Here is a 27,969-nt window from a genome sequence, read left to right on the forward strand (position 1 = left end):
AATTTTCATATTCAGCTTACTTCTTGAAATGTTATTTTCTACCAAATTTGCCCAGCTGGGGCCTTTATCAATCAACATGAGTATTAAACAGGGACACATCTTTGTCTCAAGTAAAAAAAAAAAAAAAACTGGCAAAGTACATGTTTCCATGCAAAAGCAAACAGACATTAACATGTATGAATCAATGTACAAATTAAAAAAAAAAAAAAAAAAAAGTCAAGATCCAAGTCCATTGACATGCAGAAGTTGCAGGAATCCCAACTGGGTTAGCCTCACTCGCCTCTCCCACTCAGTGCTCTCTCACTTTGCGGCAGGATTCTTGGGAGGCTGCAGTTTGTACGTGCTGAAGTAGTTTACCACTTGCTGAGGCACTTCTGCCAGGACACACTGAGACAGAGCTTCTTTGGGAGCCTTATTAAAACAAGAACATCAAACTTCAGTCTTAACCATTGGTCAGAGGAGACCTTAAAAGTTTAGGTGTCATCTGTTAATTTGTCCAAACAGAGAATCTACAGCATTTCTCACAGGAATTTGCTACAGTGCCTTTGGAAAAAAGCTTCCCCGCCCACCTTTACCTTTCCACTGCTACTATTAAGCAGCATGCTGCGAAGCAGCTGATTGCCTCCCTCCTCTGCAGTGGAGGATGCCTTTGTGTGGCATATGCAGTTTATAAAGTCTTTTGGGATCCACCAGGATAAAATACACTGAGTAAATTTTTAGCCATGTCAATAAAATCTCTGCTATGCAAGGTTAAAGTGACAGAAGTTAAGCAGCTGAGGTTGGTTAAGTGAGTTTTCATCCACATCCTACTGTCCCAACCCTCATCTGCAGTAAATGCATTGCTTGTTCTACAGTGCAATTCCTCCAAGGTATAGTTAGTTTGTATTTCAAGATCAAACCTGTGATACTAGAAAAAGGAAAGCTTGTGTAATTGAAAACCAGATTTGAGCACATCAGTTCTATACCTGAGTAATCATGACTGCACTGCACTAACTGGCAAATTAATCTACAACTTTCTTCTAGTTTCAATCCGATATATACAGGGTTGGCTTTTTGAGTCCTTCTTTTCCATTCCAGTCTGTCTTCAAGCAGTTCCTTGGAAACTCTACAGCTAATCAAATACTTTCATATAACATCCAGCCATCTAGTTTGGGTCTTCTAAATGCTTCTCTTACTCTCTACTTCTAGTTTAACCAAAGTTTAACACACCATTTCCTAGATATTCTTCCAATCTTCTTTTCACATGCCCAAACCATCCAAGCCTCGATTCTTCAGCTTTTGTATAACTAGGACCACCTTCTCATTTCCCATAATTTGCTCATTCTGAATATGGTCCAACCTTATAACTCCATGCATCTATCTGAACATTTTCATTTCCATTCAAGACGTGCTCGTGTCTCTCTCTCAGTGCCCAGCATTCACAGCCATACAAAAGTGCAGGGCTAATTACCATCTTGTAGATCTTGCTTTTCAAGTTAATAGGCATCCTCCTATTGCAGGCCACTCCACTTACTTCTTTCCATTTAGTCTATGCCTGTCCTGTTCTGCTTATAAGTTAGTCATGGAGTTTACCATTATCCTGTACTATCTCGCCTAAGTAACTGAACTTCTATACCTTTGGTAGTGGCTGGTCCCCAAGACTTACGTTTCAGGAAGATGACGAGACTATCAGCGAATCTACAGACCATATACTGTTTTATTTCTGCTCATTTTCATGTAATTTCTTTCAAGTATGCATCACTCTAAATCTTCGTCCGCTTCATTTTTGCTCTGCCCTACGAACATTACATGACCTGCACAAAGCACACGCTACTCTGTGGATATTTTCTTAAAGTGCATCAAGCACCAATGTGAACAAAAGGCCTTGATGTACTTTGACTTTTATTAGAAATTTTTCAGTTTCTTTGACTGGCCTTCTAACTGCGGTAACAGCACCAGTGTACATGTCCTAGAGGAGTCTGATATGGTCTTCACGTATCGGTTTCATTCTCATACACCATCAGATGACTTCTTTCGGAAGGTGGTCATAAGCCTTCTCAAGAACAATGAACACTACGTAAAGGCTTTCTCCTCTTCTCTGCATTAAGATTGCTTGTGGAAAAAATATAAAGACAGCATTGTTGACTTGCCTGGTATGAATCCAAACTGATTGTCACTGACTTTTATTTCTCTTCAGTCTCTTACGAATAACAGTCTCCCAGACCTTCATGGTGTGGCTCATGAGTTTAATGCTGCAGTTACCACAGTCTTGTATGTCTCCTTTTCCCTTAAATAGTGGTAACAATGTGCTCTTTCTCCAGACATCAGCTGAGTCCTCATAATGAAATTAAACAATTGTGTCAATATGTTCATGCCTACCTGCCCCAGGCACTTCCATATTTCTCCTGGTATGCCATTGGGGCTGAGAGCTCTCTTATTTTTTATGTTGCTCAATGATTCTACAACAACTTCTTCTTGGATTGGTACCACCAGAACCTTGTTTGGTTTTATCATATGGCATGATTCTCTTGGATGCTCTTCAATCATAAACCTTTAACAGTAATTATTCTACCATTCCTTAATCTGGTCTTATTGGTTAACGTATTTCCACTTTCATCTTTAAGTACTTTGATCTCACCAATGTCTGTAGTTCTCTTATCACTGGTCTTTTCCAGTCTATATATTTTTCTCTCTCGCCTTTCTTCATTTCAAGACAGGCATATAACCCTTCCAGGGCTTTAGCCTTAGCAGCTACCACCATTTTTTTGCTTTTTAGCCTTTTTATACTCCTGAAAATCCTGCTGTTAGAGCGTTGCTTGCCAAAGTTTAACGCACTTTTCAGTCTCCAACTAAGGATGGCACTTTAAGTAATCTTTGCAGATTACTACCTTCCCCCACATCAATATACCTGAACAAATAGTGGAAATCAAGGAAAACTGGTGCATTATTTTAATATGAGCTTTTTACCATGAGGGGCCGGGGGGATAGAACAGAGCATAAAATATACAAAAACAAGAACTAGGAAGTGAGCACCTTAGAAGCTGAGCTGTTTTATCTGTCAGTTTTACTTTCCCCAAATTATTTATTTGTATATATCTTTGCAAAGATATGAAATTTAAGATGACTATATGACCCAATGTCAACAGTATTTCTATGCTGGATTCCATCTATTGGGGGGTTGCACACTAAATAGAGCTTCCCCACCATTTTGTTTGTGTCTCTGCAAAGAGGGTTTTATTTGCTTTAATAAAACTACCCCAGCAGGGGCACCTATATATCAGAAAATGACTCCCTCACCTTCACACACAAAAATTTGTTTATCAAATGATCCAATGCATGCACACAGGGCTCAATTCTAATCTTAATCCAGATTTACAGCCAGGCAACTCCACTGACTAAAATGGAAATAATCTTAGGTGAAGTCAGAAACATGCTCATTTTCTCCTCCGACAGGACACCAGCATTGGTTTGATTATGCTGAACTGCATATCAATTCTGAAGTAGATTTATAAATGACATGTCCTGAAAAGACTGGTGAGAGAAGATTGCTAAACTGGGAACAGGTCACCTTTTTTGATCAAAATGATTTACTGGGAGTTCCACGGATGAGCTGGTAGGCTTTCATCTCTTCCTAGCAGCTGATACGAAAGCCATACCTCACCGCTAGCTGAGAGTGTGTTTTCAGGAGGCTTCAGACCTCATTCCAGGGCCAGTCCATATATAAACCCACAGTGGAAATAGGACCACAAGTTATTTCACATGCTATGAAATCTAGTGTACTTCTCTGGTACATATTCAGTAAGGAATGATACTTACACTTTGGAACTGCCTAAATGGCACAAACTGGACAATGTCTCTGATGGCTGGCTCTCCAGTTGGGGACCTGAGACTTCCATTGTCACCATCAAGAAACTCCATGGCACTGAAATCAGCTCCTCCAACGCCAACAATTATAATGGACATGGGAAGCTTTGCGGCATTAACTATGGCGGATCTGGTTGCATCAAGGTCTGTTATCACACCATCCGTGATGATAAGGAGCACAAAATATTGCTGTCAAACCAATATGCACTTTGTTACAATTGAGAACAGCAGAAGAGATAATATTGCATACATGCATGCTACAGGTTTACAGGGCATAGAATGGTAACTTTTCAATATGTGAAGCTTATTCTTTGCAATCAAGCATCTAAACTTGTTTCAGGTCTCTTCTGCCTGGTCCAAAAAACCCAACCCTAACTCTCCCTCCCTGCAAAGCACGTCTCCATTGTTACAAGTAAACTCCATTCAAGTTTCTTTTTGGTGGGTTGCCACCATCTCACCACCCCGCTTGCTATGGGCAGGGATTCAGTTCCAGGGACAAACCACTGCAGCTAAATTGAGACCTGCATAAATTTGCTAAACTTCGATTTTCACACTTTTATCTAGTTTCTTTTAGGAACTTCAGGCAGCCTGGACTTAAACTATAATTAATCTTCACCAAGATATGCTCTCCAATAGCTCCCCCTTGGCTCCCTCCATATCTCTTCTCTACCTTGTCTCATTGCTCTTTCTCCCTCTTCAGACTACTACTTGTTCCCCACCACTTTGTCCTTCCCCCTCTATAGCTCGCTCCAGCTCTACTTGCTCCACATTTGCCATGATGTCTACGAAACCCAGCCTGCTGATCATGACTGGACAGTTGATAAGCTGTGCTCATTCCTCTTCCTCCCCATCTCTTTTCCTAATCCTTCTAACCTCAATTAAAAACAAAACACAAACCAAACATTTCTACAATACATGTAACTAATGAAGCTGGGCCAATTCTTCATCATGCTCTTTTGCCTATATGTTGTATCCACATCCTCAACTTATCTGTTTGTTTGTCTCATTAGATTGGAGGCACTTCAGAGCAGAGACAGTGTCTTTTCTAAGACAGAAAAATGCCCAACACAATGGGGCCCTATTACTATTACAAGATGTCCAATTTATAGAGTTGCCAACCCTCCAGGACTGTCCTGGAATCTCCAGGAATTAAAGATTAAAACTTTAATTAAACATTATGTCATGTGATGAAACCTCCAGGAATACGTCCAACCAGAACTGGCAACCCTATGTCCAAAGTAAAGTGTCATGGTTAGTGTGCTCATTTGCATATTAATACTGACAGTTCTTTTCCAGGTTCCAGCTAACTCACAGCAGTGCTGCCGTCTGAGCTCTGGGAACAAAGTGGAAAAGTTTAGAGCAGTGGTTCTTAAGCAGGGGTATGCATACCCCTGGGGGTATGAAGAGGTCTTCAAGGGGGTCATCAACTCATCTAGATATTTGCCTAGTTTTACAACAGGCTACATAAAAAGCACTAGCCGAAGTCAGTACAAACTAAAATTTCATACAAACAATGACTTGTTTATACTGGCCAGTTTTAGTCTTACATGACTCTCGTGCAATCCTGTCTTGGTCACATTAAGTAAAATGAGGATTACACTTGCCCCTCTCACTTGAGGCTAAATGTTGCCCTAAAATGTGTGTGTATTCCAGGGCAGAACTAGATTCTTAATGTTTGTAAAGTGCTCTGAATGTCTATCTGTGAGGAAGCTGTGGCATCCATAAAGCTTAATGGTACCAAATGCAACTTCACAGGGTAAGTTGATAACAAATAAGATTGGCACGCTTCCAAGCACACAGAGGGGATATGAGTAGTATATTGCATGGAAAGAAAGAATAAAGGAGGGGAACATGTACACTAAAATAAAGTACTTACTGATGCTGTCTGTTGCTGTGCAGCTGCACCAGCCAATTTAGCCACATGGTTTATTATTGGAGAAAAATTAGTTGGCCCATATAATTTTATTTGAGGAAGGCAGGCCCGGTATGCATCAATAATGCCTTGGATTCCTTAAGAAAACAAATGGTTAAGTCTTAATATTTCATGTTAATGTTGCATTGCTATTCTGAGGCACTCAACTGTCCTGACACCTCCTTAGGTGCCAGACATCTAGGGTAGTACAAAGTTATTTAAAATTAAGATAATGATAAAGGAAGTTGTATGTTTTAGGTGAACAGAGGCCTTTTATCAGGCCATAGCCTTTCACAAGAGCTAATCTTGACTTTATGTCAAGGTTAAAAAGGTTGTCTAAGTGGTCAAATATCACGATCCTGAAATCTGGCTACCTAGTTTATAACAGTTCTGCTCAGTTTAGAACACATGTCCTTGTTAGCCGTCTAAGCAGAGAGGCAAAGACTAAATGGTCAGAGAATGAACCACCTTCTCACTCCTAGGGGCGGTCCCTTCCACACCAGCAATGAGGTACCTTGGCCTGGCAGTATGGGAGAAGCCTACACTGCTGCTACCCCAAGGTAGGTGTGCTGTGAAATTTCAAATAAGAAAAAGAACCAAAGGCTACTTCACACAAGTGAGGATCTATAGCAGGAAATTCTAGCCTGGTTACTGATTGAAGTTCCTTGTCTATTTAACTAAATCAGCCTGCTTAATCAGAAGCCTCACAAATGCTCTGATTAGCAAAGAGCATCTCCTTCCTTCCCATCTCTTCATGAATTTTGAAGTCCATATTCTGAATAGGTCACACATTTCTTCTAATCAGAGACTTTTCTATACAAATTAACATCTACTCCCACAACCTTTACTGCTGTTGTATTAATGGTGCCAGATTAAACATAGTACCATGGGGCGGTTAAGCAGTACCTAGTAGAAACAAGACTTTCCAGGTATTTGATTCTTTAAGACTCTTGTGATAGTTACTAAGACTTACCAGCGCAGAATGGGTTTGATGGGTTAAAGTTTAATGGAAACTCATGAGATACCTGTCAATACATGGAAGAGATGTTCAGATTTACACATGCACATGTCCTTGAGTAAGTTGTTTTAGATTGCGTAGGTAGCAAATTTACACATTTGGTTACCTGAAAGGAAGGTGGAATCTGTGCACCAAATCCAAAGGCTGGAAACATTTTATCTCTGAAAAAGCAATTTAAGAGAAAATGAAGTAGTTGTTTCCCTTTAGACTCTGTTCACAATTCAAAACAATTTAGCTAATCCTAGTCATAATCATAAAGCTGTTTATTAGAAATCAACAGGCAGAGTTAAGTGGAAATTTCCCCTGTGTAAAGGCCAGATCAGGTCAGCAGGGAGAATTTCTTTATGTCCAAGTCAGCAGGGCACCTAGGAAATTAGCATTTTAAAATCTTACTATGAAAATGTGTTATGGTTGCAAATGCTCTGCTGGTTTTTGTTTAGCATTTGTCATGAGATAATTTGAGCCACGAAAACTGTAGCAGCTACTACCTACCACAGACTGTCAAGTGCGCAGACCATTGAGTTTGGAGATATTGCTCCTGGGGGGAATTCTGCACCACTGCACATATGCAGACTTCATGTCCCCCCCAGATTTCTTTGCTTCCCTGCAGAAAAATGACTTTCTGACAGGGAAGCAAAGGGAAGCCATAAGAGCGGTCATGCGACCGTCCCCAGCAGTATGTTTTGGGTGCCAGGGCAGCCGTCAGAGAGGTAAATCATTGTGGGGCAAGGGACGGGACTGGGGAAGACCTGGCTGGTGGCTCCCACCTTGCGCTGGGCTGAGCTGTTAGTCCCGGCTGGGCTGCGGAGGACAGGACTTCCTCTTCCCCTGCACTGCATCCACCCACCCCACCGAGCCCCGAACAGCTGCACCTGGATCCCCACCCCACTGAGCCCCACTCCTCCAGCATCTGGACCCCCCCCCGACCCTCCACACCCAGACCCCCCTACCAAGCTCTATCCCCCACACACCCATACCCCCCCCCCACTGAGCCCCAACCACCTTCACCTGGACCCCCCTGTAGAGTCCCATTACCGCTGCACCCATAACCTCCCCAACAAGCCCCTGTGCATCCAGATCCCTCCAGCACCCAGATCCCCCACTGAGCCATCCACACACAGATTGCTCCCACAGAATTCTCTCAACCCACACTAGGATCCCCCACACTAAGCCCCTCCACACTTGGATCCCGCTGGGCTGAGCCTGCCTGCCCACACCTGGTGCACTTGGCATGGCAGGGTAGGATCCTGGGGTGTTTTTGGGGCAGGACCAGTCCTTGCATGGTGTCAGGGTTGGGTGCAGCCTCACCGCTGAGTCCATGTCCGGGGGGAGGTGGGGGGGTGAAGGGGCGAGAAGGGGGAATCTGCAGAGTGATCTCCAACTTTGTGCAGCCACTGGCCTGTGCTCACCAATGCCATGTTGGAGACCCCACATTTATTTCACAAACAAAATTTGCAGGATTTTGCAGAATTTTAAAATATTGTGCGCAGAATTTTTAATATTTTGGCACAGAATGCCCCTAAGGGTAAGATACTGACTGAGGAATGGATTGTACTGAAATTGGTGAATTCTGGGCCCTCTCAAGGGAATATCATCCTAGATCAACGAGGAGATACTATTGGACACATGTCCCAGTCCCAGGCCCCACCTCTCATCATTCAAATTCCTTCTATTATTAATAAATACTGACTTTCCATGATGCCCACAAACTGTACTCATGAAAATCCTCCACGTCACGTTAGAAAAGAGATTCAAGATTAAAAACAAACCATAAACCCCTACACTTGTTCTCTGGGTCTCCCAATGTGACCTCTCAACTGCATCCCAGACTGTAAGCTCCATGGAGAACAGACTGTCTTCATATCCGTGTCCTGTATCCTGAACACACTCTTGGTATTTAAGCAGATAATCTCTGCACTGCCACCTCCTGGCTCTGCCAAGGAATCTCAGAGATCGCTAAATTGACAGATTTGCATCTCCATTCACTTAGAGAAAATGTCACTCAGGTACGTCCATCTCTAGTATGCCTAGACCCCCTTATGCAGAGTCAAGTGGAATGCAGCTACACACAAGCCAAAATAGACTGTACCCTTTCTCCCCGGTCTCCCCCCAGCAAAGGGTGAGAGCTCATTCAAAGAGGAGAGAATAAAATGGAAGGGAAAATGTGAAAGGATTTTTATGCATGCTCTTGTACTTTCAGCTCTACAGCTTTTATTAGGAGCTGTTTATGGGTGTCTGCAATACTTACATGCCCAGATTCTACAACACGCATTTGAAAATGAGATAAGTTAAAACTTACGCATCATAGTCCTGAATGACCATTCCTACAGACCAAATGGCTGTCAGGTATTCGTTAACCCCATTAGGGCTGATGAAATGTAGAGAGTCTGGTGAGCGAGGGTCCCCATTGGAGCCAGTAAAATCTATCCCCACCTGTCAAATGTAGCATTTGAGGCATTTGTATCAGTTAGCAGTGAGGGGAAACTGGGTTCCTAATCTCAGGCAAAATTAAACTGACAAAAACAGTAAGAACTGGTACATGTAATCATCTGTCAGCTGCCATATTTATACCATATTATTGAACATTAGAACCTTGTTTAAGGAATGTACCCTACTCAAACATCATGAAGCTGTGGTTCCCCCATGGGGACTGGTTGGCTTTCCGCCTATCAGCTGCTGTCTTATATAGGTCTTAAACAAAAGCATTCACCATCTTCTCCATGGTTGTGAAATAGTCTCAGCCTCCTTCCAAGTGGAAGCTACTCAAGGAATACCACAACAGTTAAAAATTAACAGATCCTTGCTGACAGACCAGCCACAGACACTGATCTTCTCTGGGTGAGGGCTGAGGAACATTGCTAGGGTGCAAAAAGCTTACATTGCTACTGCCTGTGTTGTACCAGTTTTGTGAATTAAACCATTTAAGGGTCTGATCCCATGTTAAGGCCTATATATGTTGCTCAGGCTGTGCATAGGGGCCTTGAAGCCATCCTATATAGGCAGCTGAAGATTATTCTGGCATGGGGAAATCCTTGGCAGATGTAGACCTACCATAACAAGCTCTACATGACCACCCCCAGGTGTAATGGATGTGTTAGGAGTGAACAGAACTACAAACATTCCCAGATTAGATCAGCTTAATGGCTGTCAAGCAAACTACACTTGTGATGAGATGGTGTAAAACAAACCCAAGCAACAGGGAATGGTAAACTCCTTTGGTCTCTGCCCACACAGTTATATCCAGCACTGACTGGGCACATCTGAAGATTCAGAACTCATGTCTGATGTTAGGAGTCTATCATATTTCAGAACTTTCCAGGTAACAGTTAAAAAAAACAGGCCAGAGGGCCTCTGGAAATATGGGCTTATGCTTCATCTGCTACAAAAATAAACATGCGATTAAGAGAATCCATAACACATTACAGCTTACGCTGAAAAATAAAGCAATTTTGTACACATAAAGTACTTACAGTGAAATTCAGCTGACATCCTCCCATGATGTAATCAAGGAATGTGCATTCCACTATAATCTAAAAGGAAACGCATTGGTTTCAGTAAAACCCAAAAGACTGAGGCAATTTCTTAATTCCCTGAAGGCCTAGTTTTGCTTCCCATACTGATGTAAAGCAGTACCTTTACTCCACAAGTAGTGCCTCTAGATTTCACTGAGAGTATTCAATAAATAAGGTACTATGCACTGTGTGTGCCAGTATTGGGCCCCTTATAATTACATTTAAACAGGATCTGGGTACATGGAGAAAATTCATATCAGGGAACTATTTCTTACATTAGCCAGTGTTCAGCTAGTAAGGAAATTGATACTATGGTACCTATTAATTAATTGCTAGGAAGTTTAGTGCTTTTTGTGTTTAAGACAATGCAAATCACCACTTCCCTTGTCATTCCATGATACATGCAAATAGAATTTCAGAAGGCTGTTTTATTATTTAGGACCTGAACACCCCCACTTCCCACTCAAGATGATATTAGATGAAGAATTCCTTTACTTTAACTAGTAAGATCATCCTACTGAAAATAAGGTTATGGAGGTTTGATATTTAAACATCTATTTCTAAACCAAAAGACCTTGTATAAAACAGTAACTTTCACTTGCTTGCAATCTCCTGTATAGAAAACTAAGTCAAGCTCTCTATAGAAAATTACAGTAGTAATATTAATTGTATTCTGATTCTATGTAAAGCAATAATGTTTTACTTTGTCACGGTACTGCTTCTACAACATTCAAAGCATTTTGTATCTATACTATCATCTTATAGACTCAAATCTTTCTGCAGTTTTCATACATTTTACTGTTACTTACACTTGGGGTGGTTGAGGCATGTTAGATCAGAGATGTTGTACCTGGACATTTGTAAATAAAGAAAACTCAATAGAGTTAAAAAATAAAAACCTTGAGTACCGACCTCACAGTGTTTCACACTCACGACACCAGAATTTTTGTAGCTTTTCTTCTTTTGTCTCTTCTTCTCATTGACACATTCAAATTCAGCCTAAGGGAATGGAAAAAACAACAAGATTACAATCAGTACAATTTATGCAATACCTATCCAGAGCTTTAAGTACCTTTGCTTTACATTGAAAGTGCAGTCATTGGCTGTAAAACAAAAGCAAACCCATCCTCCTCAGAACTAGAAAAGAAAAACCCTAAAGGCCAGGCACAAGTATCAGCCCTCTTTGTACCTTCTCTCCCATAAAGCTTCAGAAGAGAAAGGCTTTGCGCAGCTCTTGGGGATCATAGGGAGGGAGTGAATTCAAAAGTTCTGGTCCCTCTTCAAGTACTAGGCTGGATTAAGGCATAGCCCCAAGTAAAGCACACTGCAGCTATTTTGAAGGCAAGAGGGGCATGGGACAAGGTAGCAAGATCTGCATCTGAGAAGAATGGTTGCATCTTCCTTGCCAAACAGATGAAAAAACCACCCAGTTCTCTTCTGCTATAGGGTTGCTCAAAAGCAGCTGAGGATTCAACAGTAACCCAAGACTGCAAGCTCCATTAACAAATGGCAGGAGCACACACTCTCCTATAAAGCAGCTCACTGATGCTTCCGTCTTCCCAACATCACTTCCATTTTATGGAAATTGGATTTCAGCCAGCTAGTCCTCATCCTTTACTTGTCTCTAGCAAACACCGAGTTGGGTATTCAATAGCACTGGTCATAAGTGTGTGTTTCTGCCACACGTTCTAAGCGTTCAAACTGATTTCTTAAGTGGTTTGGGGTTCCATTGCTTCCTAAGCCACAGGACAATGTTTTCATTCAACCAGTGAGGTTAAACCCAACAATTTGTTGAGTAAAAAAAATCTTTGCAAAAACAAGCCTCTTGTACATTCTCAAGTCAGTCAGGAAACACCTGAGCTCCAAATCCTTCAAAGTGCTAAGCGCCCTTAGCTTCCACAGTGAGAAAAAGGGGAGCTCAGTATCATTCAGGATCAGGCACGTACCAAGGGCTTGCCTGAAAAATATTCCCTCCACTGGAATCAGTGGAGATATGTTGAGGGTAACAATCTACAAACAGTTTCTGTAATGCAACAAGACATTAAATATTGCAATATTTTATTCTATAAGATTATTTCCTGTTTGTTGTTGGTTTACAGCATGGATAGAACATAACGGTAAGATATAATTAGAACCGAAACAAATTGTGGTACTTTATCACAGAGGCTAATCTAAACAGCCAGGTAATTTCCTGATTAAATTTTCCATATTTAACTCTGTCTTAAAATTAAAAAGAAGTCTTTTGTGAAAATGTATTAACTCCAACCACCATGTGGATTTTTGTTAAATCTTATAATTTTCATTCGCATGTCCTCCCCCCACCATTCTAATCAAGCAGGCTCTCGCCAGAGAATTCTCTCAGCCTTTCCTTAATTTGTGGAGCACAGTCTGCATCTTATTTAACACCAGATTCTTTTCAGTTACACTGGTGTTAAGATCAAGTAAATACAATGATTTCATTGAAGTAATTCCAGGATTAACATGGGCACAACTAAAATGAGAATTGGGGTCTTACTAAATTCCACTTTACAGGACCTACCACCCAGCTTTATTCACACAGGAAATGCTTAATGTCAGACATGGTCCTAGTGAAGCCAATAAGTAAAGTTTTGCAGGATTGAGTCCCAGTTCTTTTTAAGCAAGAGATTTCTGGAGCTTAATATTTCCTCGGTGTTGTCTTGTAGCTTTAATTCTCAGCCAGTCTCATTCTGGCACACGGATGGCTCTCTTTGACTGGATACAGCCAATGTGTGGTCAAGAAAATACACATAAGGAAGAGCTTTCTTGAAGCATTTTCAAAAGAAGCATATGCAGATTACATCTTAACATCACACTTTTTTTAAAAGCAGAAGATAGCAGCCTAGGTTATCAGAGGACAGATTAGGATGGAGCATTTTGATTCACATCAAATCAATCGTACAGTGTGCTTCGGTGGCACAAAGGGAGCTACTATCTCACAGGATTAGGGTCTTACAGAGTGTGGGCGCACTTTTTTTTTTTTTTTTTTTTTTTTTTTTTAATATAAACGCCACACAGAAGTATGTTTCAGTTTTGGCCCTAATGCAATAATTGGTTCATTAAAATGGTACCGTATTTTATTTAAATAATTAACTTATGAAACAGAAAAATCTTCATATGCTATAGCAAAGGAGTGGACTAAACTGTTTCATCCTTGCCCTTCAGTATTTGTTTGTGTAGTTTAATTACTATAGCAAGATGCACACTACTTTGCTTGTGGGGAAAAGCTGTATAAATGCCAGCCTACTTCCGAGAATCTAGCAAGATGAGAAAAAGCACTAGAAATCTCTAAGAAGCAGATTACATATGAGCAATCACTTGCTGAAATTATTTACCAGTGCTGTAAAAGGAAGTGTTAGATTGTCCTTTGCTCAGTTTCAGGAAGTCTTCAGAAACAACCATTAAGGGAGCAACATGGCAGGAGCCGTGATTATAAAATATAAACACATTAGAAGTTAAATATTTATAATTAGTAGCTTTGAAGAATTCAGTACACATACAATACTTTAGGATGCTTTTAGGTTCCAAACCTGCATGCAGTGTACCTGATCACTGAACTATTTCTCAACTTATGTGCAATTAGAAAAAAATATGGTAGAATATTGCTTGGGACACAAGTCAATAAAAATAAAGAGATTCTAAGCTAAGGTAGCTGAGTGGCCTTTAATGAAATTTATGAGGATGCAATCTGCCATGTTACAAGGTTTACAGCACTGTTAACGTTTCATAGCAAAATATATGGGATAGTGTGGTTTTGGAGTTTTTTTAAGAAAGGAAATAAAGACCCAAACAAATGAAACCACTAGGTTGATTTCTGTGCACTAGTAGCTAAATCTTAAAGTCTTCATTCAGATTTATTCAATTACTTAATAAAGTGAGCAAGAACCAAACCTGAAAATTAAGGATAAAGTAAAATCTGACACAATAACTTCAGGCTTTGGCCTTTTAACAGCAGTGAAATTTATACTGTATTCTGCATTTTGAGGATTAGGGATTGGTGAAATTAATTTGGCCCGACAACTTGGATTTTCAGACACATGCCGTTACAAAAAACAACGAAGATATTAAAGCCTGTAAAAGTGGATTTATAATGGAAATGCCAACTCGATCTGAACGGAATTGATGCTACAAGGACTGCCATAAGGCAGTTAAATATTCACAAAGATACTTTGTAGTCTTTGCTCAAAATGAATAAAGCAATTTCATAAAAATGCTCAAGAAACCTAGAGGCTTTGGACTTACCGGTGAGGATCGAGAAGCTTCCTTCAGTTTTGACATTGTGGTTAGAAAACTCCCGATGAGATCATGAGACCCATCATTGTCATAATCATAGCACTCTACCTAAAATGAAGCATTATCGAGGATTAGCAATAGCCAACGCTCTACCGAAGTGATGTTGCAATGACACTTCTAAAACCATGTATAAAAAAAACCTGCCTTTTTCCCTGTTAGGATTTCAAGCATGGCAGAAGTTTGCCCTATGCCATAGATTTAAATTAGTGGGGCATATATACAAGTGTCTGAAGGCTAGGCTTTACCAACTGCAGAAAGATAAGTGAGTCTTACCTTCTACTGGACCAAATCCTCCAAGCTGCTGAGCATCCTCATCTTCCACAGAAGTCAATGAGCATCAAGAGTTCAGCATTTTACAGGATTAGGTCCAATATGATTAGTTAGGGCTAATACTACTATTTTATTCTGATAATTTTTAGGAAAAGTCACTCCAGGGTGCCTAGTCTGTGCACCCTTCTGCCATTATAGACTGGAGGCCTGATTTTCAGAGATACTGACATTCAACTCCTATTGATTTCAGTGGGAGATGTGGATGATCAGTACTTCAAGTCAGGCTCTGGGTGGTTAGCAGGAGAGCAAAAGCAAGTGGACTGCATTACTAATCCATAGAGGGGCTCAGAGACAGTGTTCAGTACCTTTCACTGCTGATAACGGAAGCTAGACTTGAGAGTTCTCTCAAGACCAGCAGTCTTAATTATTTGTAAATTCATAACTTCCTCAGAAATAGTATGTTGGCTAAAATCCCTTTTTACCTGTATTTATAGCTCAATGGTAAGACTTTACTGATCAAATCAATTCAACTTTAACCTTAATGCATTTCCTTTCTCACTTGCTCTTCCTTTCTTGGGTTATTCTTTTTGTTTAATGGGGTGGGATGGCAGACTGTCAGTTTATTTAGCCCAGCTCTAGTTTTCCATTGTTATTTTAACTTTTGTGAAGAACCTGCTTACATACATATAAGTAATAAAATGAACAGGCTATGAATGTTCTCCAGAATGTCCTAATTAGAATTCTGAATTAAGTTTGTATATTTAAACAGACATTGCACTAACCACCTCTGTCTATGAATTATTTTTTGCTCTGATTATAGGTAAGACAACTTACTAAAATAACAGCTTCCTAGTTCCAAAATTTCCATTGAAGCACTTTTCCATTATTCAGGATAAATATACAGACCCTGGACAAAAATTTTCCTAAACAGATTCAATCTAAGCCATACTGCTGTTCTCCATGCCCTTCTTTCCTACTCCCCATTATACTGTACACTAGCACATTAATAAAGTTATGTTTTCTTTAACATTTCATTTCTGACCAAACCAAAAAAAATAAAATAACTACCTTAATAAAATCTTGGGCTTCTGCCTGCATAACACATTTAATATTTCTACGTTACTGCCTTTTAGATTGCAAGCTCTACAGTGCAGAGACTGTGCCTTCTTCTGTTGGCACAGCTCCTAGACACATTTTGGCTACCACTGTAATAAAATATATAATACATGCACATGCATTGAACACCAATTCATACTGCATACAGGCAACAACAGTATCACAGATGGAGAAACAGATTTCATATACAGGCAGATGTGATGCAGATTCTTTAGGCTTTCTTATGTTGAGCCAATCAGATGTTCACCTACTCAAGCAATTGGTGGAATTCTTAATACTGAAGATATTTTTTCATTCAACGGTAATAGCAGCTTGATCCAGGGTTATCATAATTGTCTTTTTTATTTAAAGACAGAAAACATTTCTGGGAGTTTGATATATTAAATACATCTAGCCCGATGTTTCTTTTGAGATCAGAAGGTTGACTGCTCATGCAACAATCTTGGTGGCTCCCTGTAGCAACATAAACATTATCCATGTTTCCCTCTTCCCTCCTCAGAGCTGATGAATTCAGGCATGCTAGCTCCAAATGAGAGAGGCTCACATTTGTGGTACAGAAAGATATCATTGACTCACTGCAACACACACACACACACAATTTAGAAATAAATTAATGAGATAGTGTAGCAAGTTGGTTTGTGCATTACTGCTGAATACACAAACTAAACGACTCAGTGTGTGAAGAGGCATTCATACTGAGGAAAGCTAAAAAAGTCATTTTTACTTACTATAAGATAGCCTGTTATGCATGCCACTGTGTGTATAAAAGTGTTAAAGCATTGTTTAATTCTTCTTCAAAACAACATTACCACAATTTTACTGTCTCATCTGAAAGTAATTTTAAATCCATAAACTACAATTTCAAAATAAAATGCTGCAGGGATTAGATTCTATCCTGTTTTGTGTAAATCTGGAGCAACTCCATGGAAACCCAGTTGGTCTGGATATACACCCATGTAACTGAGATCAGAAACTTCACAGCAGGTTTTATTATACACCTATACAGTGTATTCTATTGGGTGATAAGATTACATTTTGGATCATGCTGATCTGAAAACAACCCTATCTTAAAGGATTTATTTGGTCAAGGAACTACACTTTTAGTGGGGCCATTAAATGGAAATGAAAATTACATCCATGACATGTGGAGAAGAACTGTCACTAGCTCTTTCCTTTTTCCCCTGCAGGTTGTCAGATTCTGGGCTTACTTATAAAGATAATTATTATTCTGCTTCATCACTGTTTTATTCTGTGCAGGTTTATACCCATATTAGCTAAGTACCATATGTTCCAGTTGTGCATTAAGCAATGCAACTAATGTATGTCGCATGTGATTTATTCTCTCTTGCATCCTCTCCCCAGGATGGGAATAAGTGCTACGGTATATCTTGTTTTGGTAGGATTTTGTCTAAATGTACACATTGCTGTGACAGATTGGGGAATAGGTCTGTCAATTTATGAATTCCATTTTGATTTTGTGAGTGCCATACTATACTTCAACTGCCACTTTAAATGCATGTCTACCCAGGGACACTCAGGAAAGTTAAACTGAATTAAATGAAAATGTGAATTTAAAATGCATTCCTTCACAATAAGGCCACTTTACTTCCTAACGAGACTATCCATTCAAGGGTTTAACGTGATTTAACCAGTGCTGTAGACACTGAGGCTCGATGAATTGGTTTACCACCCTGGATTTGGCAGCTTCAGTTGAAGCTGAAATCAACAAGATGAAATTCAACAAAGACAAGTTTAAAGTATTATGCTTAGGAGGGAAAAAATCATATGCACAAATACAAAATGGGGAAAACTGGCTAAGTGGTTCTAGCACTGAAAAGGATCTGGGGGTGATGCAGAGGATCACAAATTCAATACGAGTCAACAATGAGATGCTGTCATGAAAAAGGCAAATGTCGTTCTGAGATACATGAGCAGGAGTGTCATATGTAGATCTGGCAGGTAACTGGTTCAGTACTAGTGAGGCCTCAGCTGCAGTACTGTGCCCAGTTTTGAGCATTGCACTTTAAGTAAGATGTGGACAAATTGGAGAGTCCAGAGGACAGCAACAAAAAGAGAAAGATATTTAGAAAACATGGCCCATGAGGAAAGGTTGAAAGAATTGAGCATGTTTATTCTAAAAAAAAAAAAAAAAAAAAAAAGGAGAGAATAAAAAGGGGGGACATGATGAGTCTTCAAATATGTAAGAGGCTGTTGCAAAGAGAATGGTGATCAATTGTTCTCCATGTTCACTGAGTGTAGGACAAGAACTCTTTGGGTTACTTTGCAGCAAGGGAGATTTAGATTAGATATTAGGAAAAACTTTCTAATTATATGGGTAGTTAAGTTATGGAATAGGTTACCTAGGGAAGTTATGAAATCATCATAATTGGAGGTTTTTAAGAATTGGTTAGACAAAACACCTGACAGGCATGGTCTAGGTATACTTAATTCCGCCTCAGCATGGGGACAGAGGGAAATGGACTAGATGATCTCTTGAGGTTCCTTCTAGCATTACATTTTTACGATTCTTTGATAGGAAGCTTCTCTTGCTTTGTAATTCGACCAACATGATGGCTTCTGTAGCTTGGAATTTTTGTTTTGTAGGAAATTTTGACACTTAATGTAATGTAAATTTGAAAAATTTCAGTTTCTGAATTTATTTTTTCATTTTTACATTATTTCATGACATGCCAATGGTATTACTGCATAATATACTTTATTTCATGACAGATCAGTAGTAATGTAAAAACAAAACAAAATGAAAAATCCATAAAATAAAATTAAATTCAAAACAGTTTCAAAATTTTCCAAAATAGATTTTTTTTGTTTCAAAATATTCTCCCTGCAAGAATTAATATTGAAATAAAAACTTCTGAAGCATTTCAATTTCTACATAAAAGCAATTTCCATCAGAAAAAAAAAAGCATGTAACAGAAAATTTCTGACCAGCTGTAAGCCGGAGCATAGGCTTGAAGAAATTTGTTGTGTTTCACCTTCTGTCTTTCAGCCTTTGCTTTTCCATCACTAGTTCTCAAGTTTCCGCCTGTTGATGCAGGGTGTCAAAAAAACGAGAACTTTTGGGTGATGAGGACTAAGGGGCTGTTTGGGAGTCAGGGTGTCAATGGTTGCAGATAATGTTCAGTAAGGATTCACTAGATTGACTCCTTGTCCTGTGAGTGGAGCCCATCTTATCATCCCAGGCTACTTGAACCATCACAAACTTAGTTAGGACAACGCAGGCAGGCAACCCTGCATTCATCTTCTCTTCAAACATCAAATCCAAAAGTGGTGCCTAAGATAAGGCAAGTTCATTTGAATTCACTCATCTGACAACGGAAACCAGAGCTGAAGCTAACAGATTTTTATGCTCCTTTATGGACCAATGACTAAAGGCAGGGAAGGATGTCAATGGCAGCAGACATCCATTTTCTTGAAATATGCTGCCAGTGTTGTCACAATGCCTCTGCTTTGGGAGCTAGCGGCGTGAGGAAGGGAAATAGTACTAACTATTTAGTAGTGAAAGAATTACATTCGTAAAATGTCCTCCTGACTAGATGATTCCAAATTTAGAATATTTCAAATACTAGCTCTATACACAAATAAGTTAATGTTCAAAACAGCTTGGCATCAGAAGGTTTTGTCTGGATAGATCCAGCGACTCAATGCTAATGCTTTGCTACTGTGCTTTATTCATGGGGATCCCCATGAACATTCACTCTACTCCTCAGGCTAGCAGGAACTGGGATTATTGTGTAGGTAATATCTAAGCAATGGAGGAAAGAATGAAGCAACTGGTCAGCAAAGTCCAGTTGAGCAGGTTGAGAAGAGGACCTGATGGCTGTGACACACATCCAGGAAAGAAAGGGAATTAAACAAGTGTGAAACATGTATAAGGACCAGGTGACAGACAGTCATATGCAGGAGAACAAGAAAAAGCAACAGCCAAAAGGATTCTAACGGACTGTAAATGTGCAAGCAGACAGCCCACGCTTTTAACAAGTCTGAGAACTGATGCTGTGTTAACACTAATTCAAATGAAAAATTGAAGAGGGAAATACACATTTACTCTAGGTTAACCAGCTTCCCTAACTCTGGAAGTCAATTTGACAAAAAAAATTTAGGAGATACAGTAACACAAACTATCAGGTCATCATTATCATCATCCCTGTTTTCTGTTACTTATAATAAAAACCTTTATTTTGAATTTAACTTAAAACTAAGAGGATAAACCAGTTAAAATGAATATTCATTATCTTTGCCAACTGTTTCTTTGATACATTGCATTTGTCCTTAATGTATCTATTTAAATATTACCTTGATTGTTTTATCCATATCACTGTAACACAGAGAATTGAGGGGTATTTTAAAGGGCTTCCAGACAGGATTCAAGTTGTTTTTTATAACCTGCCAAAAAGATTAGATAAAATAGTATTGTTAGCAAGGCAAGATGCAGAGGGACTATGAGTGTTATGGAATAAAAACAGGGCAACTATTACAAATATGGAAAGTGTTGACCTGTGAGGCAATCACAAAAAAACATGTATACATGACAAGGATATAACAAGAGCCCCAATGGCTGGATCATCATAACAGAAGAAAATTTTGTTTAATACCAACACTGTGGAGGAAGTTGGATGCTGCTGCTCACTGCTAGGTCAAAATTTTCAAAAAGGGAAATTTAATCTATCATACAATTTAAATCCCAAACTGGAGAGGATGTAACATTCCAGTACCTCTGTACATGAAGACCCAAAGCATATGCAGCATTTTGCTACGTACCCCCACATCTTACCAGTAGAAGCAAGACAATGGGGGTAAAATTATCATTTCCAGAAGTTATATTTCACTCCACCAAATGTTTATACTGAAACACCATTTCCAGAAGTATTTCATCCGGAGATTCGATGGTTAAAGGGGGAGGGGGGGCACGGGGGAAAGGTACAGTGCAAGTCAGCAAAGGCCACTTTATAACCTCCTCATGTCTATCAATCAAAAAGAATCTTAGTGCTATAAAGGGACTGTGTCTTCCTCTAAATTTGTTCATTATTTAAATACTGATTAGGGCCTCAGGCTCTTCTGTAAGTGTTCAGTAATAAGTTATACACTTATTTTAAGTAGTAAATATCAGACCTAGCTGAAGTTGGCATTCTCCAATATTAATAGTAATATTATAATTGCATCTAGATGTTCCTACCAAAACTAGACCATTATGCTAGACATTACATAAATTTAAACAAGCCCAAAGGGTTTACAATCTAAATGGACAAGAGTAAGAAAAAAAGCATATTGTCCACATTTGAGTGCCAGAGACATTTAATGACTTTCAAGGTCACACAGAAAAAAGAATAACAGAGTTGGGAAAACTCAGGTCTCCTGAGACCCAGTCCATTGCCTTAACCACAAGATCACCTCTCCCGCTCTGAAGGTGCTGTACCTTTACTGCTATGTTATACATTTAAAGTCAGATTAGAGTTTTATTGAGTTAATTTTTTGTGAACAACCTCCCCTACCTCAGTTCTGTGAACCATCACCCAGTTCCCTTCCGAGGTCTGCTTGTGGAACTCCAAGAAAGGGTCTGACTTTCCAAAAAAATCCTGAATTTAAAAAATAGGCAGTTATCACATGGCATGAATGTTATCAAACACTAATTAATATACATAGTCAGATAAATGGAAGGTAAACAAAAGACTTTCCTAAAAACTATTAAACATCTTTCTGATGAAGAATACAAATCACTTTTCAGGTATCATTCTCATTATTGCTTTTTAAAACAGGATCGTTTATATTAGCAAGCCAAAGAATTATATAGCTATGAGTAGACTAGAAATATTTTTAAGTGTAGGGTGAGATTCTGGGCTCTGTAAATACTGCCGGACAGTTTCATCTCAGGACAATGGGGCCACTAGGCGTATGAAGGGCAAGACCCGAATTCAAATCTGCCTAATTAGAGCATTATCAAAATGTAAAATAGAAGCATTTCTTCCCTACCACACCTATTAACATCTATTTTAGAATTTCATAGAGCAATTAAAGTGTTTAGAGATTCTAACGCCAGCCCTGAAGTGGTTTCTTTATTATAATGGATTTGTCCACTCTAACAAATACTTTATAGTGCTGTCTGAAAGTGAACTTTTTACAGTTATTTATTTTAGTAAGTAAACTTAAAATTAAATTGCAAAAGCATTCACACTAATGAAAAGATACAAATCTGTGATTAATTTATATGGACAGAGTTAAGTCTTGTTCAAAGAATATTTTGGGCAATATACCTGTCTCACTTTAGAAACAGGTCAAGATTCATTCTAAAAACTTCAATGTACATATATACTCGTTCATAAGCCGAATATTTTTAGTAAAAACGTGACCCATCAAAGAGCGGGGGTTGGCTTATAAATGGGTCTACACCAAAATTCGATGATTTTAAAAACTCTATGGAATCATTGAATTGAATATCTAATACGTTGTCGTTTTGTTTACCTGGAGCATCTGCAGGCATGGAGCCCCTCAGCTCCCTGTGGCCTCGGTTTGCCGTTCCCAGCCACTTCCTGCAGCTCCCATTGGCTGGGAACGGCAAACCACAGACACTGGGAGCTGAAGGGCTCCGTGCCTGTGAATCCTCCAGGTAAACAAAACATTCAGGCCCGCTATCGGCTTACCCTAACAGGCCAGTAGCCAAAGTTTGCCAACCCCTGAAATATAGGGTCGGCTTATGAAAGGATCATACAGTTTTTGCTATTTTTACCTAACCATCTTGGGGGGTTGGCTTATAAATGAACAAGTATATATGGTAATTTACAAATGTTCTGTGTTCTATGGTTTTCTTCTACTGTAAGCAGTATTTTAGTAGACTTAATTTCTCCAGCAAGGAATCCCAGAATGAATCAATCCCTGTCATTACTTATTTATAAGAGCATCATTATTTTAATGCTTTGTTATTACAAATACATCAATTAAGTACCTTATTCTCTAGTTTCCTTGCTTCTATTTCGAATAAGACCACTCTGTTATCCTTTACTTCTTCTGCTGTAATCTAGGTAGATAAAAGAAAGAAACATTTATTCTGTGTTCAGATACTATATACTTCACTAATATTATTCACAACATACCTAGAAAGGGTAGATGTGAAATATTTATTTAAAAATAGAAGTACTTGGATGAAAAGGTAGGACATAGCTCTGAAGTGTTTTGAAAGCATCAGGCAAGCCACACAACTCCTATGTTAGTAGGTAAATAGTCTCATTTTACAAATGAATAACCCAAGGTACAGATGTTAAGATTCACATTTTCAACAGTGGCCACTAATTTTGGATGGCCCAAGTTGAGACATACAGGTCTTGATTTTCAGAGGCATGCACCCATAATGCAGCTGAAGTCAACAGATGCCGAGAGTGTTCAATACCTCTGAAAATGGGCACCAAAAATTGAAGCCTCCAAAAAGGGACCACTTTGAAAATTTTGGATTATTTAATTTGCTAAATGCCACAGACTCGGTGCCAGAACCAGGTATAGAACTTATGAGTTCCAACACCAAATGTTCCTGCTCAATGAGATAGAAGAGCTTGCTAGATGAACTAACTGTACAGAGGCACATTTTTAGAGCTTCTCTCATCTACTAGACTAGATGGTGAGATCTGTCTTTATGCAGTACAAGTTCAATTTTAGACCGAACTTCTAAACGTTTTTCATATTTTAAAAAACTGTGGTTTCCCTTATGCTCAACTGTGGTTATAGCTAAAAGGCAGTCAGCATTCTAAGAGGAATTTTACTGCTGTTCTGTCATTTTCAAAGACAAGAAAGGGGTGCTTGGTGGGGTCTTTAACTCTATAGGCAGATCACAGACTGAAGTCAAAGTTTGTCTGTTGGTCTCAACTTTATAACTAGCAAATAGTCTGTGGGAGGTACCATCCTCAGATGCAGCATACTCTGTTCCATTATGAACTCGACCAATTCTGATACAGGAAGAACATGCGGCTAGTAACAAGAATGCCATTTGTATCCAGTCTTCTGAAAAACAATATCACTACAAACTTATGGACATCATTGATGAAAGTACTATAATAGCAGCTAGAAATCGTACATGGATCTTGGCTTGAAAAAAAATCTCTCATACATTGGAGCTGACCCCTGCAAGTTTGCCAAAGGTCATGCTCTCTGGCTACAAAGTCACTTTAATACACAATTTGGAAAGTCACCAATTTTAGCTGAGTAAAGTAGACCAGATTTCTACATTTCACTGTATAGAAGAGAGGTGGTGGAAACTAGGGCACTAACACTGTAGCCTGAAGATAGTGTACAGGACACATGAAGATATGATCCTTGTGTCGCTAAGTCATGTTTAATTTCCTACTTGGCAGTATCCCAAAATACTTAATTAACAGACTCAGCCTGTTAATTGCTGATCTCAATGGAGCATTCCCATTTGAATTGCATTGCCAAATCTGTCCATCCATTTTGCTAACATCCATCACCACTGTGAAGAATATGAGAGATCTGCATTAATTTTATGATTCATCTTTCTTTCTCCCAGTGAGTTTGGTGGTTATTTTGATGCTGGCTAAAAGGTAAAGCTAAATCAGTGTTAGTTAGCACTGGTCTACTCTACAAACATATGTTGGTATAAACTATGTCGCTCAGGGTGTGAATTTTCCAAATCCCTGAATGACGTAGTTATTCCGTAGCTACCTCCCCATTGTAGACAGCACTATATCGACGAGAAGGCTTCTCCTGTCAACATAGCTACTGCCTCCCGGGGAGGCGGAGTACCTACGCGGGAACTCTCCAGTCAGCGTAGGTAACGTCTTCACTAAGTGCTACAGCGGTGCAGGGTGCAGCTGCACTGCTGCAGCACTGTAAGTGCAGATATGCCCTTAGCTTTGGTCTGCAGGAACCCAGACAATGGCTATACACAGCGCCAAATGCTGGCGCTCAGATGGACAGTACACTAAATCCATTGCTGGAAGTCTGCTTCTGTCCCACCTGGGAAGAAGCATAAGCCCAACTAACCAGGTTGTGTTGCTCCACAAGAAACACAGGGACTTTGAAATGGATAAAAGACTACCTGTGAACTTGGGGGGGAAAGGGATGGATGGAGGGAACCACACTAACTGAAGGGTCAGACAGAGGCATAGAGGCTGCACTCCCCAATGCTGGGGGATTACTGGGATGGTGGTTACCTAAATTGCAAGGAAAGGCTAAAGTTTAGGTAAGATCTATATGCATATTATCTTCTGTTTGAATTTTTTCCCTCTCCCTTTGTTGTGTTCATATAAGTAAATCACACTTTGTTTTCAACAAGCTGTTCTGTCACTTCCTGGAGAGAAGTCAAAGCAGGAGCCAAAATCCAAGTGGACCTGCCAAGGATACAGTTTATGAACATGGGTGCTGTGACCTGGGGACCCAGCCTAAAAGTGGTGAGAGTTGCAGGATTCTAGCCTGAAAGAAGTACAGGCGCAGACCTGTCACTTGGATTAGGGTGCCCACAGAGAGACTGAGTAAGGGAATCAAAGATACAACTTGCCATAAGTCATGACAACCAAGTGATCCAGGAAAATACAGGCCTGTTAGTTTGACCTCAATAAATGCAAGGTCTTGGAACAAATTTTGAGAGAGAAAGTAGTTAAGGACATAGAGGTAAACAATAATTGGGATAAAAATACAACATGGTTTTACAAAAAGTAGATTGTGCCAGACCAACCTGCCTTTTTTTTGAGACGATAACTCATTTTCTAGACAAAGGAAATGCAGTAGATCTAATCTACCTGGATTTTAGTAAGGCATTTGATACAGTTCCACATGGGAAATTAAATTGGAGAAGATGGGGATTAATATGAGAATCGAAATGTGGGTAAGGACTTTGTTAAAGAGGAGACTACAATGGGTCATACTGAAAAGCGAAATGTCAGGCTGGAAGGAGGTAACTGGTGAAGTTCCTCAGGGATCTGTCTTGTGATCAATCTAATTTAACATTTTCATTAACGACCTTGGCACAAAAAAGCAGGAGTGTGTGAATAAAATTACAATGTTGGGAGGTATTGCTCATATAGAGGAGGACCTGAATATCATACAAGACGACTTGGAGGACCTTGAAAACAGGAGCAATAGAAATGGGATTAAATTTAATAGTGCGAAGTGAAAGCTCTTGTTGTTAATCCTTAAATACATGAATTTTTACTATAAGCTGGGGACATATCAGATGGACGTAACAGAGAAGGAGAATGACCGGGGTGTATTGGTCAATTGCAGAACGACTATGAGCCACCAATGTGATGTGGCAGTGAAAAAGACTAATGCAATCCTAGGATGCATCAGCCAAGGTATTTTTAGTAGAGACAGGAAAGTGTTATTACCATTATACAAGGCACTGGTGAAATCTCAACTGGAATACTGTGTGAAATTCTGATCTTCCATGTTTAAGATTAATTCAAACTGGAACAGGTGCAAAGAAGAGCTACTAGGATGATCAGAGGAATGGAGAACTTACCTTACAAGAGGAGATTTAAGGACCTTGGCTTGTTTAGCTTAACCAAATGAAGGCTATGGGGAGAGGACTGCTTTCTATAAATACATTAGACGGATAAACACCGGGGAAGGAGAGAAGTTAAGGGCCAAAGCTGGCACAAGAACAAATGGATATAAACTGGCCATCAATAAGGTTAGGCTTGAAATTAGATGAAGGTCTTAACCATCAGAGGAGTGAAGTTCTGGAACAGCCTTCCAAGGGGAGTAGTGAGGGCAAAAACTTGTTTCAAGACTGAGCTTAATAAGTTTATAGAGGGGATAGTATAATAAGACTGCCTACAATGGCACACAGCATAACTGCAGCTGCTATTAGCAAATATCCCCAATGGCTGGAGATAGGACACTAGACAGGGAGGGCTCTGAGTAACTACAGAAAATTCTTTCCTGGGTGTCTGGCTGGTGGGGCTCGCCCATATGCTCAAGGTCTAACAGACCATCATATTGGGGGTCAAGAAGGAATTTTCCCCTAGGTCAGATTAGCAGAGCTCCGGGGGGGGGGGGGGGGGGGGAGGGAGGTCTTTGCCTTCTTCTGCAGCATGGGATATGGGTAACTTGCTGGTTTGAACTACAGTAAAGGTAGATTCTCTGTAACTTGAAGTCTTTAACTCAAGATTTGAGAATTTCAGTAACTCAGCCAGAGGTTCTGTGACCTGTGAAGTGCAGGTAGTCAGACTAAACGATCATGAGATTCCCTTCTGGCCTTAGAGTCTATATTAACTGAATATCTCTAGCCACCATAGTACAGCCCCTACTGATGCTGCAAAACTGACCCCAAAAATAAAGATCATTAATGTGCTCTCCATCCAGTCAATGCCAGCATGGTTGTTGCTTATATTATTAGTTGCCAAATCTACAGTTCTACCACTCACTGCTTGACAACCCAGTAATTGTATATATGCTAGTGTTTGCTCATTAACCTAACAGCTAAAGCAATAATAAAACTGCAAAGTCGCCCTAAAGATAGGTAACTTTAAATAGACCTATTATTACAGAAAAACCAGTAAAGATCAGGAATGTTAATGGAATTGAGACACAAGCATTATCTAGTTACCCTTTTGGTGTAACCATCTCTGCCAAAAAGATGATATATTGCTCAGGACACAGACCGCCTTAATTATTTGTAAAGCTCTAGACACACCTACTTTGGATACCACTAAATATTAGCCATTTATCTAGTTACCACACTGGCATCATGACACTTCATTAGACTTCTATCCTAATTCTGTTTATGTAGGATGCAGCTTGAGATGAAAGTAAAATAATTTGGGAAGAAAATAAAAATGAACAAGAGTCCACATTTGCTCAGGACCTGAGGGATAAGAAATTGAAAGAAGCAATTTGATTTTTGTTGTTAAAAATAAATAAATAAATAAATAAATAAATAAATAAAAGTTCACCACTTGAGTTTATTTGAAATTGATTAAGTCATTATTTGAGCCTCTGAAGACCATTTGATTTTGATAAGTTAG

General features: G+C 39.5%; 1 protein-coding gene across 1 annotated transcript in view; it reads right to left on the minus strand.

Annotated features, from left to right (window-relative positions):
• Positions 1–300: 300 nt before the first annotated feature.
• The window catches only part of CPNE3 (copine 3), a 68,414-nt gene continuing 40,745 nt past the window's right edge, over positions 301–27,969 (minus strand). The window contains exons 5-16 of the mRNA XM_065400068.1: positions 22,941–23,012; positions 21,493–21,576; positions 20,297–20,386; positions 14,546–14,644; positions 11,198–11,284; positions 10,244–10,303; positions 9,073–9,206; positions 6,880–6,934; positions 6,729–6,780; positions 5,720–5,853; positions 3,796–4,032; positions 301–411 (exon numbers count right to left, since the gene is read on the minus strand). Of these exons, the coding sequence (XP_065256140.1) occupies positions 301–411; positions 3,796–4,032; positions 5,720–5,853; positions 6,729–6,780; positions 6,880–6,934; positions 9,073–9,206; positions 10,244–10,303; positions 11,198–11,284; positions 14,546–14,644; positions 20,297–20,386; positions 21,493–21,576; positions 22,941–23,012 (1,215 nt within the window). The remainder of the gene's footprint in view (positions 412–3,795; positions 4,033–5,719; positions 5,854–6,728; positions 6,781–6,879; positions 6,935–9,072; positions 9,207–10,243; positions 10,304–11,197; positions 11,285–14,545; positions 14,645–20,296; positions 20,387–21,492; positions 21,577–22,940; positions 23,013–27,969) is intronic.

Source organism: Emys orbicularis, chromosome 2 (genome assembly GCF_028017835.1).
Source record: "Emys orbicularis isolate rEmyOrb1 chromosome 2, rEmyOrb1.hap1, whole genome shotgun sequence".
NCBI classification, from domain to species: domain Eukaryota; kingdom Metazoa; phylum Chordata; order Testudines; family Emydidae; genus Emys; species Emys orbicularis.